The 16,021-nt window shown below is 35.2% G+C and overlaps 1 protein-coding gene across 2 annotated transcripts in view; it reads right to left on the bottom strand.

The window, feature by feature from the left end:
• Positions 1-14,525, bottom strand: part of LOC100927717 (sulfotransferase family cytosolic 1B member 1-like) — a 35,005-nt gene extending 20,480 nt beyond the window's left edge. Inside the window, exons 1-3 of one of the 2 annotated variants that reach the window (XM_031941903.1) lie at positions 14,291-14,525; positions 6,044-6,192; positions 3,321-3,449 (exon numbers count right to left, since the gene is read on the bottom strand). In XM_031941903.1, the coding sequence (XP_031797763.1) occupies positions 3,321-3,449; positions 6,044-6,191 (277 nt within the window). In that variant the 5' untranslated portion in view covers position 6,192; positions 14,291-14,525. The remainder of the gene's footprint in view (positions 1-3,320; positions 3,450-6,043; positions 6,193-14,290) is intronic. The other variant, XM_031941904.1, reaches the window with a different exon arrangement.
• Between the last annotated feature and the right edge of the window lie 1,496 nt (positions 14,526-16,021).

The raw sequence follows: 16,021 nt of genomic DNA, 5'->3' as shown, positions 1-16,021 counted from the left end.
CTAGATGCAAACTTCTGCCAAGCTATTTGGCCAAAAAAAAAAAATACGCTAGAATGGTTTGAACCTTGACCATTTCAGTATATCGCTATAATAACTTGATTGCAGATTGCTAGGTGGCCCTATGGATAGAGTGTTATACTTAAAAGAGTCAGGGAGAACTGAGTTTTCAAATCATTCCTTAGACACTGTCCATGGGACCTTGGGCAAATCATTACATGTTTATTTGCCCAAGTTTCTTTATCTGTATCCATCTAGAGCAGGTGCTGTAAATTTTATTTTTATTTTTTTCTAGTAAATTTATTTATTTTTAATGCACATTGTTTTATGAATCATGTTGGGAGAGAAAAATTAGAGCAAAAGAGAAAAACCATGGAAGAGATTAAAAAAAAAAAAACAGAAAAAAGAAGGGAACATTACATGTGTTGATTTATATTCAGTTTCTTTCATGCTTTTTCTGGATGTAGTTGGTATTTTCAAAATCTATTGGGATTGCTTTAGAAGGTGCTATAAATTAAACCTTTGTCACACATATTTGTTACATATGTGTCTCACTATTATTGCAGTCCAAGTTTAAGCTTATTCCCTACTCCTTCCCTCACCTCCCTGCCATGAATTCTGTGAATATTTGTGGGAAGGAGTGAACCAAGTTTTTAGGAGAATGTTTTGTATTAACTGTCTTTACCATGTTATCTGAGTAAATACCTTTGGTAAAAAACTAATTAAGACTATTGGATGACTGCTAGTGGGGACTACTGCTTTGGGCATTCAGGACTGACAGTAAGAGAAGCCCCGTCTCTGAGAGTTATCTCTAAAACCTTGTCTGAGAGTAGAAGTAGCTGTCCCCTAGGAACTCAATCTGCCAATTTCAACACAAGTTGTGGAATGCTGCTATTTCTCCTCCTCCTCCTCTTTTTTCTCTTTTCCCTCCTTTTTCTCTTCTTCCTCTTCTTCTTCCTCCTCCTCCTTTTCCTTCTTCTTCCTCTGTCCATCCTTCCTCTCCCTTCTCCTGCTTCCTTATCTCTCTCCACGTAGGGCAACATATCTTTACCTGTGAGTCCTCTGTTCACGGGAATATAATTTTTGGTTTCTTATATTTTGGTAATATTTTGGAGTTTGGGGATTAGCTTTTAAAAATATGTATGTATTTATCCATCATTCAATCAATCAATTTTTTTTTAAAAAGCTGGGACAACTTACTAATAATCTGCTGTTTTCATTTATGATTTCTTGAAATATAGTTCTGAGAAAAACAGGCTTTTGAAAGGATCAGTGTGTTTCAAAGAGAGCTACTTGACTATATCTTTAAACCCAAATCACTCAGCTTTCACTGAATAACTCCCAGACCAAACCTTTATAGTTCATAATTTAGATCTTTTTTTTTACATCAATTAAAATTTATTATCAGCATGATGTTACACATCATTTGTATAGATTTCTATTATCCATGTATTATGACACAAACACTTTACATACATCAAATATAGTGGAAGGGCTGGTTACAAAGAGGTACTCAGAGCCTCCCTTGTGCTGCAGCCCTTTGATCAAGCATAATATCCAATAAACAAAGATGAATAAATGAAAAACAATATTTTCAAATTAACTCAGATAACATGGCAACATTAAGCCCAGATAACATGGTAAAGACAGTTAATACAAAACATTCTCCTAAAAACCTGGAGAGGGGGAAAGAGTCCTGTATGCAAAGGATTCCAAACACCATTATTAGGCAAGAGGGAAGATGTCCAAGTTATAAAAAAAACACCAGAAGAATGCAAAGCTACTGAAGAGAGGGGGAAAAAGCTTTTCCCCTCCAGAGTTCCCAAATGCAAAGAAATACTTGGCATGAAATGTCAGTAGGAGCTGTCACTATATAAAATTTGTATTTTCATTGGTCTTGCTGCTGCTGCTGCTGCCTTTGCTCCCCACCTATCCCCAGTTCTGCCCCGAGTGCCTAAAGAATCACTGAAAGTCAGGAAATATCAGTTTTATAGAAAACTGCTATTACCTGGGCAGGTACAATACTTTTTTGAATTTTATTAGTTGGTTTGGGCTGTGACTAAAGTATAATCTATATATTCTTCTCTTGAAGACAACGTTTATTTTAGAATTGTGTAGATAATTGCCTTTGAAAATGCCTAATAAGTTGGACTAGTCAAAATATATCACAATTAACCATTGTGAAGTAAGTGCAAGAGATTTTCATCAAGTGCTAGACTCATGCATCTCTAAGATGGAAGTACAAATAGTAATTGTTTTCTGTTTTGGCCAGAACCTTTGAGGTCCTTCTCAGATAGTGTTTGTGATGGCAAATTAGGTAATCTTTTGTCTCAATTCTTATTTTGCCCTTAGTCACTGAATGTGTATTGCCTTAGACAAACTGAGACCTTAATTTCAAAAGACCAAGCTCACCAGCATCCCAGGTCATCAGTAGTCGTCTTGACTTTTGTCTTGCCACTAGACTTTGATATCACTGGGTGACTTTGTGTAACTCTGCCTAAATCCAATTTATGTGCAAATCAAAATCACCCTCATAATGTCATTGACTCTGTTTGAGAACAAGGACAAACAATAACCTCATCTATAAACATGAGAATAATAACATTTTTATCATGGAGTTGTGAAGATCAAGTAAGATAATACATGAGAAGTGCTTTGTAAATATTATAGCATCATATAAGTACTAGTTATAATTATTTCATTTGCAGGGAGATCCTAGGACTCTATTTACTACTAGGTGGTGCAGGAAATAGAGAGCCTCACCTGGAGTGAGAAGACCTGAATTTATATCTAGCTTTAGATAATAAGTATTTGTGATATCCTGAACAAAGCATGTTTTTGGTGATCTCAGTTTCCTTATTTATAAAATGGGTATCATAATAGCATCTATATCCATTGGATTATGAAGACCAAATAATATTATATTTGTAAAAAGTTTCCAAATAATATTATAATTGTCAAATGTTTAGCACAGGGGCAGTTAAATGAAGCAGTGAATAGAGCACCAGCCCTGAAGTCAGGAGGACCTGAGTTCAAATTTGATCTCAGACACTTAACATTTCCTAGCTGTGTGACCCTGGGAAAGTCATTTACCCCAATTACCTCAGCAAAAAACCAAAAACAAATGTTTAGCACAATACTTGGCACATAGTAAGAACTAAATAAATATTAGCTATTATCTTCATTGTTAATGACATAATCATCATTCATATCTGGGTTGAGGAAGAATTACAAATACTGTTCTGTCTATATTAATTCATTATGGTATGCTTCAGGAAGACAGAGCAATAAAAACAATCAAAGAAACAAAACAAGGAAGATACCTGTAATCCTCAGTCCTGGGACAAACAATTCCAACATTGGAACTTTTTCGGTAATGGCATTTCGACTACATTTTTCAATGTCACCATCATTTTGAATCATATCCACAATTTCACTAATCCAAGTGGTACCTGAAAATAGAAGGTCAAGGATATAAAATCTATCAAATGAACCTACCTAAGCAATTAAGCAAACTATTGATACTGATGGATCAGAGCTGAAAGTCTATTCAAAACTGCACACCAAGCTAAGGAAGGTAGAACAATAAAGCTTCTTATCTGTTGCTCCTTGTTTGTCATCTATCAAAAAACCCATCCTGTCTGATTGATAATACCTTGATAAAAAACATCCTGTCTCCTTACCTGGATGAAAAAGGATTTGGTCTCCTTATCTGGCTCTTTTTTATTTTTCTTTTTATTTTCCTCTCTCCTTTTTCTAATCAGATTTACCAAAGTAATATTTATTGGTTTTTTCATAAAATCAACTATTAGTTTTATTTATTAGTTCAATAGTTTTTTTACTTTCAATATTATTAATTTTTCCTTTTAATTTTAGAATTTCAAGTTTGATAATAGATTGGGGGTTTTTAATTTGGTCTTTCTCTAGCTTTTTAAGTTGCAAGCCCAATTCATTGATCTTCTCTTTCTCTATTTTATTCAAGTAAGCCTCTAAGGATATAAAATTTCCGCTTATTACCGCTTTGGCTGCATCCCACAAATTTTGGTATGATGTCTCATCGTTGTCATTATCTTGAATGAAATTATTAATTGTGTCTATAATTTGCTGTTTCACCCAATCATTCTTTAAGATGAGATTATTTAGTTTCCAATTACTTTTTGGTCTATTTATACCTAACTTTTTGTTGAATGTAGTTTTTATTGCATCGTGATCTGAAAAGAAAGCATGTACTATTTCTGCCTTCTTGCATTTAATTTTGAGGTCTTTATGTCCTAATATATGGTCAGTTTTTGTATAGGTTCCATGAACTGCTAAAAAGAAAGTATACTCCTTTCTGTCACCATTCAGTTTTCTCCAGAGATCTATCATACCTAATTCGCTGTCTATTTCTTCTCGCAACTCTCTTAACTTTTCCTTTAGGAAGGTAGATGCTATACCACTTGGTGCATATATGTTTAATATTGATATTGCTTCATTATCTATAGTACCCTTTATCAAGATATAGTTTCCTTCCTTATCTCTTTTAATTAGATCAATTTTTGCTTTTGCTTTTTTGACTTCACCTGAAGCATAATAGATTCTACTCCAGCCTTTTACCTTTACTCTGTATGTATCTCCCTGTTTGGTTCTGACTTTTGATCCAGTCTGCTATCCGCCTCCTTTTTATGGGAGAGATCATCCCATTCACATTTACGGTTAAAATGACTAATTCTGAATTTCCTGCCATCCTAATATCCCCAGATTATGCTTTTCTTTTTCTTCCCCCCATGAAGGGTTTTAAATGCCAGACAGAAAGGTTTATATTTGCTTCTGGAAGCAATAGGGAGCCACTGGAGATCCTTGAGGGCAGGTTGGTAAAATTAGGAAGACATCTTCCTGAGCTCAAATCTGGCCTCAGATGTGAATTAACTGGGCAAATCATTTAACTTTATTTGTCTCAGTTCCTTCATTTATGAAATGAACAGGAGAAGGAAATGGCAAACCATTCCACTATCATTGCTATGAGAGGAATGGCATCTATACTACTAACTACAATCAGATGAAGGAAAGTAAGTGAGAATTAACAATCAGAAACTGATAGGGATTTAAAGAAATCTAGTGATTAAAAAAGTGATAATTATTCTTAAAACATGGAAATTAATTCAAATTAAGTCTCAAAAATTAAATTAAAAGTCTCAAATTAAAGTCTCAAAGCCACTTTAGCTATTTGTCTTAATGTTCAGTGTTGCTTTGGATAAAATAACTAAAAAAAAAAAATTCAGCCCAGGAAGAGGTAGAAGATTGTGCCAAACCACTCCTTATTGAATAATCTGACTCATACTGGACACCTGTTATCATTACTATACCCATGAACTTGTGGCCTACATCTGGCCAACAAAATCCTCCAAGGACTTTCTTTTTAAAAGTCTGGTATCCTCTAATGGTTAGACTTAAAGTAGATCTTTCATTGTTCAATTAAAAGGTGGGCCTTATATTTTATTTTAAAAATGAAATTCAAATGGTAAACACAAAGTATTCATTTTACAAAATTTTAGAGAACAAGGCATGGAACCAGGAAGACTTATTTTCCTGAATTCAAATCTGACTTCAGACATTTATTAGCTGTCACTAAGGCAAGTCACTTAATCTTATTTGCCTCAATTTCTCATTTGTAAAAATGAACTAGAAAAGGAAATGGCAAACTTCTCCAATATCTTTGCAAGAACATCTGAAAATGGGGTCACAAAAAATTGGGCATAACTGGAATGACTCAATAACAACAATAAATAACACAAATAAATAAACTAAGTGTGTGAATAGTTCAAAAGCCCTTCACTAGTATTTAACTATACTAGATTTTTAGCCCTAGCCACAAGCTTGCAGGGAAAGGTGTTAGAAGTCCACAAAACATTTTTTTTTTCCCTTTGCCTGCTAAAATATTATCTCTGCCCGCAACCATGAACTGTGGAAGGCAGGCCATGTTATCTTAGGAAGTCAAGGACTTGATAAAACTGAGGAATTTCTACACAATCTTTAGGGCAGAGTTTCCAAAGGTCACCAGACTCACCAGATTTGGGATATGTGGCGATCACAATGTCATCTGGCCTCCACTGGAACTTCTCTATTCTCTCCCAGTTATGTGAAAAGGCATAAAGTATGGGGTATCCATGGACTATCTTTGGCTCCTTCCTAATGAAATCTGCCAGGGTGAGCATTCTAGGAGGAAGTGGTAGGTGCAGAGAGATGAACAGAATAAAAATCAGAATCGCTAGTAGGCAACTGGCACAGAAACCTGTATTTAAAATAACTATATACACACTCACAGAATACAAAGGGCAAATGGGAATAGAGGCAGGTTCTAAACAGGAGCGGAGGTCATGTGACAAATTGAACAAAGGTCTCTGGAAGAGGAAGGGTTAGAATAAAATCAAAGAAATGTTTCCTTTGAAATTCTTATTGAAACTTCAGAGTATTAGCAAAAGTCCAGCAGGGAGAAGGACATCTTTAGGGATTAGGGATATCTTTAAGTGAGTTCACTAGCTACAACCAGTTTTTAGAGGTCTTTTAAAAAATATTTTTAGAAAAAGACTTTACATAGGGGTAACTAAGTGGTATTAAAGTGCTGAGTGTTGGGCCTGTAGGCAGGAAGACGAGTTCAAATGCGCTCTCTGACACTTACTAGCTGTGTGACCCTGGGCAAGTCACTTAACCCTGTTACCTCAGTTTCCTTACTTGTAAAATGAGCTGGAGAAGGAAATGGCAAATTATTCCGGTATCTTTGGCAAGAAAATCCAAGAAAATCACAAAAACTTCAACATGACTGAAATGACTGAACAATAACTTGTCATTGAAATAACATTTTTAAACTAAATACTCCTATAATTTCAGACTTTATTTTCATTCTGATATCTTATTTGTATTAATTTGCTTATATATAATTTGTCTGTAAAGGAGAATGAAATATGATAATATCTATTATTCTCTAGGGGTAAAGTCACAGAGCAGATGCCTTGCTGCCTTGATAAATAATAGCATGTGTACAGTAACTCAACATATGTTATAACTTTACATTTGATCCTCACAACACTTCTTGGAGTTCTACTGGAGACCAGGGGCTTTCTCTTTCTTTCTTTCTTTCTTTCTTTCTTTCTTTCTTTCTTTCTTTCTTTCTTTCTTTCTTTCTTTCTTTCTTTCTTTCTTTCTTTCTTTTCTTCCTTCCTTCCTTCCTTCCTTCCTTCCTTCCTTCCTTCCTTCCTTCCTTCCTTCCTTCCTTCCTTCCTTCCTTCCTTCCTTCCTTCCTTCCTTCTTCCTTTCTCCCCCCTTCTTCCTTTCTCCCCACTTCTTTCTTTGTTGCCTTTTTTCCTATCCCTAATAGTATAGTGCCTGGCACAGAATAGATACTTAATAAATGTTTGTTAATTGACTAATCTGTTTAGATTAGGAGTTTTATACTTGGCCCTTCCCCCTTCCAACTCAATATTTTGCCAAGTACTCAGTGGACAGAAATAGATAAGCATAAAGAGAATGCTACATAAGGAGATTTTAAAGTGAGTTTTATTGTAAAGTGAATAATCCCTGCCTCTCTTGGCTATTTTACAAATTCAGCGAGGATTTCTTAAAGTGACCCAATCCAGGAACACATTCAGCATGAGTAGGGAAAACATATTACTTTGACTCCATCCTGTTTAATATGGTCATTTTTTTTGGAAAAACCACTTTGAAATGTATTATCCTTCACATAAAATAACATAATTTATCTTACTTTCAGTAAGACAAATATTTTGAGTTATTTTCCAGGAGTGGTGAACAATTAACTTTGCTAACATTTATTGTCATTATTATTAACCAAACCTATTTCCATTAGTCTAGGAAATGGCTGATGCTCTAGTTGATAGAGTTTGAATTTGGAGTTAGGAATATATGATTTTGACCCTCACTTGATACACATACAAGGTATGTGATCATTGACAAGGTGTAAACCTTTCTGGTCCTCAGTTTTCTCATCTGTAAAATAGGGATAATGATAGTAGCTAGCTACCAGAACTGTTGTGAGAATTACATGAGTTAAGTTAAATGAGGATTAAATGTAAAATGCAGTATATATGCTAGCTAGCTATTATTTTTCAATGAAGAATGGCCTCTGTGACTTTGGCCTTCAAGAATAACAGATATTTTCACATTTCATTCCTCATTGTGGATAAATTATATATCAACAGGTATATATTTGACTTGCTGGGGAAATTGCAGTCTAGTGTTACCAAGTCATTTTTATTTTAGGGCAAAGTGAATGGCTCTACACAAGACTCCAAATACAGTGGCTATATAATCCACTAAGCTAATTTATTTAGCAGTCTCAAATGTTTGGATGTGACTTAGCACAAACCATACCCAGAGAAAAGGTTATGAAATACAATCTCAAATAAACTAAATAAATGAAAGCAAGATTATGAAAATGCCTAATAGTTCTTCTTTCCTTGAGGAACAATTATGTGCGGATCATTGGCACCTGATTGGGTTGGGTTGATGCCATTTATTTGTAGGTGTTTGAATATTTTTCTTGGAAAATCCCTTTCAAGTGGATGCCCATACCTATCACTTTGACTAAATGGACCAGTGTAGGCTCTTTCCTTGGGACATTTTGGTGTAAGAAATTTGGCACTTTCTTGACATGGGATATGGGTATATTCATATATTTGAAGATAGTTTATATTGAAGATATATTTGCATCTTTTTCAGACAAACATTCTAGTTCAAGGATCATAGAACCATAGATTTGGAGCTAAAAGGGACCCAGGATGTAAAATCCTTTCACTTTACATGTAGAATCCTCTCTGGGCACTACTTTCATTTGTGCTCATGGATTAAGTGATCTAGGGAATGATTACAGCTGGTTCAGGGTACTATCGTCCTAATACTGAAGCTCATGAGTCCCAATAATAAGTTTATTTTCAATAACCAGAAGAAAAAATCAGTTCAAAGTAAAAGCATTTGCTGAAATGGTATTGTAAGAATAATAAATACAAAACATTTTCCCCATAAACTTGGGGCTCATCTGCATATCATCTAGTAGAAAGAATGGATTTTAACAAGTGTACTAGTAGAAAGGACCCTCTAAATCCAAAATTCGATGACCTTTCTCAAGATCCAGGTTATTTCTCAAGAGGTGACTTCATTTATCTGACAAGGATAACTTTCATCTTAGAACTTCCTTAAGATCATCAGGGTTAGGGGCAAATAGATAGGGCGGTAGATGGAGCACTAGTTTTAGAATCAGGAGAACCCGAATTCAGATTTGTCTCAGGCATTTATTAGCTGTATTATTGCAGACAAGTCACTTACTCCCATTTTATCAAAAAAAGCAACTAAAAATAAACAAAAAAAGAGGACTACTGGAGAACATGGTTGACATTAAAATTAATTGATTTGGTGATAGAGCACCATGTTTAGAGCTGGGAAAGAGCTGAGTTCAGATATGGCAACTAACACTTACTAGCTGTATGACTCTGGGCACCTTGTATAACCTTTATTTTGGCTTACTTTCCTTATCTGTTAAAATGGGAATCATAATGGGACCTGCTTTCCAGGATTGTTGTTAAGATTAAATGAGAAAATAATTATAGCACCGTACCTGGTACATAATGAACCCTATATAAATGCTAGTTATTATTATTATGAATTTTTATTCTGTCTTTCATGATTACCTTCATTTATGATTATGAATTATTATGTATTTCTGAATATTTGCATCCCTACTCTATACCAATCCGTATTAATCAATTTGATGGAATCATATCAAAGTTCTGTATAGAAGGCCCCAGAGCTGTGAGTAGATTCTAAGTTTACTTAACTATAGGAAGTTAATTAAAGGCCTTCTACCCTTGTTTTTCCTTGTCATGGTGACTAAGTCCAATGTAGCAGAGGTGATAGTTATATGAAAAGTCCCCTAAAATATTTTTGTACTTTCAGAATAATGCCTTGTCTAATAGGAGTAGGTGACCATCTTATGACCATTTAGGTCACTGACTGTAATAGTTTGTACCACTTCCTCCTGCCCAAACTAAGGAGAAGCCTGTCCATCTTGTGTGGAGATATTTCTTATTTTACTCAACTTGTGAACCTGCTGACATAATATTTTGCTTATTTTTGCTTATGTGTCATATGTTGATCAGTAGAATTATTTTGTATTTGATATAGCTGTTCCAGAATGACTGTAAAAATAGGGCCTGGGAAGGAGGAGACATCTCAGATTGTGAGGAAGATTTGAGGTCCACTTCAATGGAGGGAACCATGGAGCATTTAATAAAGTGCTATTGACTCAGAAGTCTGTTTCAGTCTCTTTTATTGTAGATGGGTTAATTGTGAATTTCACACACACTTCCACTTTATGGGGGTATGGTGCCTCGGAGATATGAAAAATCCTCATAAAATTTTTTGTCCTTCATTTTTTACCAGAGAAGTTTGATTTTTTTTTCTTTTTCTTTTATGGGACATTTACAGCATATTATTGTAAAATTTGGGCTAAATATTTGGTCATAGGCTATATCATTTAATATTATACATATATTTTATGTATTTCTAAATTTCTAAATGTTTTCTGTGTAATTTGCTGGCCTTCATATATTTCCTGCAGCTTCTTCAAGCTTCTCAAAAATTTCTCATTTAATTTCTTATGTTAATCCATGATATGTTGAAACTGAAATGGGTAAAATCATGATGTGGAAGGGATAACTGTATTATTCTAATTCTATTATGTTGATTGAGTACCTTCTTCACAATTCCCAAAAGAATAAAGAGTATAAGCTTTTTTAATCCTTTCTTTTTATTGGTCCCAAAAGTCTAACAGCAGGTTCTAAGATGAAAACAGGTTCCTCCCTCCCCCTTTCAGTTATTTGCCTTTCATAGTCTGTTTCAGGGTGTGTACCATTGGAGATTTCAAGCCTTTTACAAGCTATAAATAAATGCAAACCACTCAAATCTTGAAAGGGGTAAAACTTTAACCATTATCTAGATTAACTTCCCTGACTAACCTGCCAATTCATCAAATGAGTCTCTCACAAGAGTGAGAAAGACTGAGCCTGAATCTGACCCAGCCCAGAGTAAGAGTGTTTTGAGTTTGCTTTGCAAAAGCAAAATCATCTCATTTCACAGTGCTAATGATTTGGTGATGTAAGTATGAGTAAATGAGTAAATAAAAATGAGTAAAATAGTTTGCCCAGAGACACAGAATTAGGTCTAACATAGAGATGGTATTTGACCTCTGAGGGTCCTGATGCCCAAACCAGCCCATTTTCCACTATAACAGAATGACTCTGAGAATTGCTGTTGCCAAGTGGCTCAGTCTCCTTTTGGCCAGTCTCATGGCCAATCTCCAAATTTAGCTGGGCCAGGCTTCCCATCTTCCTGTGGCTAGCGGCTGATTGCTGACTCTGGTACTAATTCCAGGCCCAGAACTCTATGACCTAGCTACCACCTCTCTCTCTCTCTCTCTCTCTCTCTCTCTCTCTCTGTTTCTCACTCTATTTTTTTATACACATACACATTCACACAAATGTCACACTTATAAATGCTTGTTTCCTTCCCTCTCCCTTTTATAGCATTGTTAAGGCAACTTAACTGGAATTTTCTACTTTGACCCAGAGATATTGTTGAATAATTTCAGTCATGTCCAATTCTCCGTGACCTATTTGATGTTTCCTTGGCAGAGATATTAAAGTGGTTTGCTATTTCTTTCTCCAGCTCATTTTACTTATGAGAAAATTAAGGCACACAGGATTAAGGGACTTGTCCAGGATCACATAGCTAGTAAGTATCTGAGGCCAGTTTTGAACTCAAGAAGATGAATTTTCCTTGTTATAAATCTTGTCACTTCTGTCCACTGTGCCACCTTACTGTCTTGATTCAGAGGAAAGAATGCTACACTAATAGTACTTCAGTATAAAATAGGATTCTGCCATTTTTTGTTTGTGTGACCTTGGGCAAGAAACTTAATCTGTATTTATATCAATTTCCTAATCTGTAAAATAAAGGGATAGAACTAAAAAGACTTTGGATTCCCTTCTAGTTCTAGACCTATGGAAATATTTGACAGTTGAATGCCAGCTATTGTTTGAAAGAGTTGCATTTATTTTAAAGTATCCTTTAATCTGGATTTTGTCCAGTTTAAACTGACATTCCTCAATTTGGGATCCTTTTCATTGAACTCTCATCCAGAAAAATGTCACCGTGTACAGATTATGCTTTTCCAAGAACCTTCACACTCCTACATTGCAATGATTACTACTGTGCAAATATTTGCATTGGAGAGAATCCTTCTTGTTATGAGATCATTGAAACTTTCAACACCTAGACTGTGTTTTATTAAGAAGAACACATTTTCAAAAAACCTTTGTTGCTAAGAAAACCTCTAGGAACCAGTGACCTAATGTAGGTCCTTTTGTGTGGTAGAGCCATCTGGCATCCTAAGTTCTTCACCAGCCTGGGTGTGTAATTGTTAATGTGAATGTGTCAATAAAGAAATATATACACAATCTTCAGAAAGGTTTGTTCTTCCTCCTGTTACCGGCCTGAAACTTTTTGTCAGGAATATTTGTATTCACTGGGAAAACAAAAAATCCAGATTTCTGTGAGAGCTGCCATATTTTTCCTCCTTTCCATGACTGAAATCTTAACTTCAAGGGAAACAATAAGAGGAAATTGAATACTGAATGTTGACCTGAAGTGGGAAATTAAGTACAGTGGAGAGAACACTGACTAGTTATTGGATTGAGAAGAACTAGGTTCAAGTTCTATATCTGTCACTTCCTATCACTTGGGCAAATCAACTTTTTTTTTCTCTCTGGATCTCAGTTTCCTCATTAGTAAAAGGAGAGTTTAGATTTGATGGATTTGATGGCCTCTGAGATCCTTTTCAGTTCTATGATACTTTGAGCTTCTTGGAGTAGAATTTACTTTATTCAGAAAAGGTAACATTTGAACTTAAATCCTCCTGACTTCAGGGCCAGTGCTCTGCCCATTGTACCATCTAACTGCTCCAGAAATAGAATTTACAGGGGAATTTATATTTTTTGTCAGATGTAAGGGAAACTTAGAAATATGTTAGATATTAGAATATCAGAAATAACTTTGTACAAATTCACTGAAAAGTTATGGAACTTAATGAGTCAGAATTGTATATGTCAGGGACAAGAATTAACCTCATTTGAATATGTTGTGTGTATGAGCCTACATTTTGGCTAGTTATGTGTATATATTAATATAGGTCAGCTAGGTTACACATTGGATAGAGGGCTGCAACACAACCAAAATGACTACATGCTAACAACAACAACAAAATATATTTATGTATTTATAGCTGTGTGATTTCATTAAGGCTTTAGTAGACTTTCGGGAAAGATTTTAGACTTTACAGAAGATCAGTGAATGAATTAAATTCAAGAATAATGCTTCTAAAAGAACAGAGGACTTAGTGTAGTATAAAATGTGATGTAACTTTTCATTATACAATGTTATTGATAGTATGTGTATATTCTCCTGGTTCTGCTCACTTCACTTTGCTTTATTCAGAAAGGTAAGATTTGAATTCAGATCTTCCTGACTGCAGGATTGGTGTTCTGTCCATTGTACCACCTTGCTGCTCCAGAAATAGAATTCAGAGAATTTATGGGGAACTTACATTTTCTGTAAGATGTGAGGAAAACTTAGAAATATGCTTGATAATAGAATGTTTTTGTGAGTAGGAAATAACTACTTGTCCTATAAATAATTATTATTGTAAATCGAATATCTTTTTATTTCCCCTTTTGGAGAGACCATAAATGTAAACCACAATATGAACTTGGAAGAATTTTTCTTAGGACCCTGAGGGTGGAGCTTTAACAAGCTGAAGAATTTAAGGAAAAAAAAAAAAGCCAAATGGTCCTTTTGTTAACAAGGCCAACTCCTCCAGAATTAAACCCAGTTTGAACTGTGTATTTGGATGCAGAGTAGATAGGCCCCTTAATGGAAGGTAATAGAAGGGAAAAATAGCTTGTTCTTTAATGCTAATTGCAAAGTGAGGAAACTGGAGCCAATGAAGTCTAATGTTTCAGTTCTAAATCTATAATTTGAGATTCCTGGAGATGCTTTGTGCCCATCAAAATAAGAGTCACAATGAGAGAGAACCTGAGAGATTTGAATCAGTATAATAGTTCTGAATTCTAAAAGGGCTAATGTGCATTCACTTGAGAAATACAAACACATTTATAAAAAGAAAATCCATTTAACCAGCTCTGAACACACAGCAGGAAAAATCAAGAAAATAGAAAAGTTGACAAACCTTAGTGATTTCCTTGCCCTCTTTCTCAGGCGATCATCAGTAAGGAGCAGTAATTAAAATCCAGGGTCAGTAGTTAGAGGAGGAATTACATAGGGGATTGTGTCCAATTGAGCAACCTCACTATGTTAATTAGAAAAGAAACTTTGTGGAAATCTTTAGTGTTAAAAAAAGCCCTGAAGAGTTTGGATTTTAAGAAAGTGTGTGTTAGACAGTGAGTGAGGCAGGCCCTGCTATTTCAACATCTGTCAGAGTAAAGAACAAATGAGAAGGAAATGCAGCTGGGAGGTGGCCAGTAGTGAGCAAAGGCACAGAATGTTCAGATTTGAGTCATGGGGGCTCAGACAACGTTGGCAGAAAATAGCAGGGATTATTGACTGAACTGGCTGTTGTATATGTAGGGAGGAAGGAATTGCTTCTTCCTGACGGATTTCTTTTTTTTTTTTTTTTTCTTTTTTGGAGGCAATTAAGAATAAGTGATAGTGTCTAGAGCTTCATAGGAAAGAGTTCACTCTGAGCATGGTTATGTTGATTTTATGGGCCAGAAGTGAAGTGAGTATAAAGAGATACTATATGACTTTCCAGTGTCAAAAAAGACAGAAGGCAAAGAATGGGAGGAGGTGCAGAAAAATTAACACTAGTGATGCTGGGATCAGAGCAATCACTAATTTATTAAGCTTACAGGTTTAGGGTCATGTGGCTCATGGTGCCCTCAGTGTTCCACAGGGGATCATAGGAGGGGCCTGGGTATTTAGGGGGCTTATATCCAAGTAAGTATTTATATAGGGTTCTAGTTACTGAGGAAAATATATGGCTTCAGCAGAGAGCCCATCAATCAGGTCACAAAGAGGAACAAAGAACAGATCTGAAGAAACAAAGCATGGGGATGTGGTTTTTGAAAGAGGTGTTTGGGAAAAGATATTACGTGCTGGTTTTACACTAAGTCGTGTACACCTTGCGGAAGGGTTGTCTCAGGGCACTCATGAGTCAGTTTTATTCAGGAGTAATAACCTTGCTCCCATGTTAGCACACTTGATCATAGTAGGCCAGTAGAGTTTAACAACCTATTTATAGCTAATTTTGTGTAATCCGCTATTGTCAGGTGTTAACTCTAATTGAATTTGGTCAATTTGAATTATTAATGAAAGAAAAATTAATTATAAAACTAAATTCATGTAACTTACACATTATGAATTTCTTTTTATGTAGTTCACAATGAAAAACTATGGATATCTCTAAACTCAGGCAGCACCCTTATTTTTTATGTACAGGAGGAAATAATAACTAAAAGAAGTGAATTGACTTGACTGAGATCACACCTTGAGTTCATGGCAGAGTTAGGGTTAAAGAATAGGTCTCAACTCCTCGTGCACTGCTTCTCTAAATAATTGGTGGAAAAGGCAGGAATGATGGTCTGCAAAGAACTTCTCTCTGTGCTGAAATGGAGCTTACTTCTGAACCCAAGTTCATCTTGATTCCAAGAAGTGACAAACTACAATTTGTAGTTTGTGGAGTAAGCACATGTATAAGCATGTGTAACTAAAGAAACATCTTGTACTTTCTGTCCTATTCTAAGAGCTATTTCTTTGTTGCAGTTTATTGTCTGCACATAATATATCATTGGTATCCTGCTTGTACAAATGTTTCATTTGCTGCAATTAATTATCTAAACAATATATCATTTAAAGCATTTTAGAGCAGATTTTTTTTTGCATATTTTTATGTCTTGTTAGT

This window comes from Sarcophilus harrisii, chromosome 6, assembly GCF_902635505.1.
Source record: "Sarcophilus harrisii chromosome 6, mSarHar1.11, whole genome shotgun sequence".
Classification (NCBI taxonomy): domain Eukaryota; kingdom Metazoa; phylum Chordata; class Mammalia; order Dasyuromorphia; family Dasyuridae; genus Sarcophilus; species Sarcophilus harrisii.
Note: the sequence above shows the minus strand (reverse complement) of the source record. Positions and strands in the feature narration are given on the sequence as shown.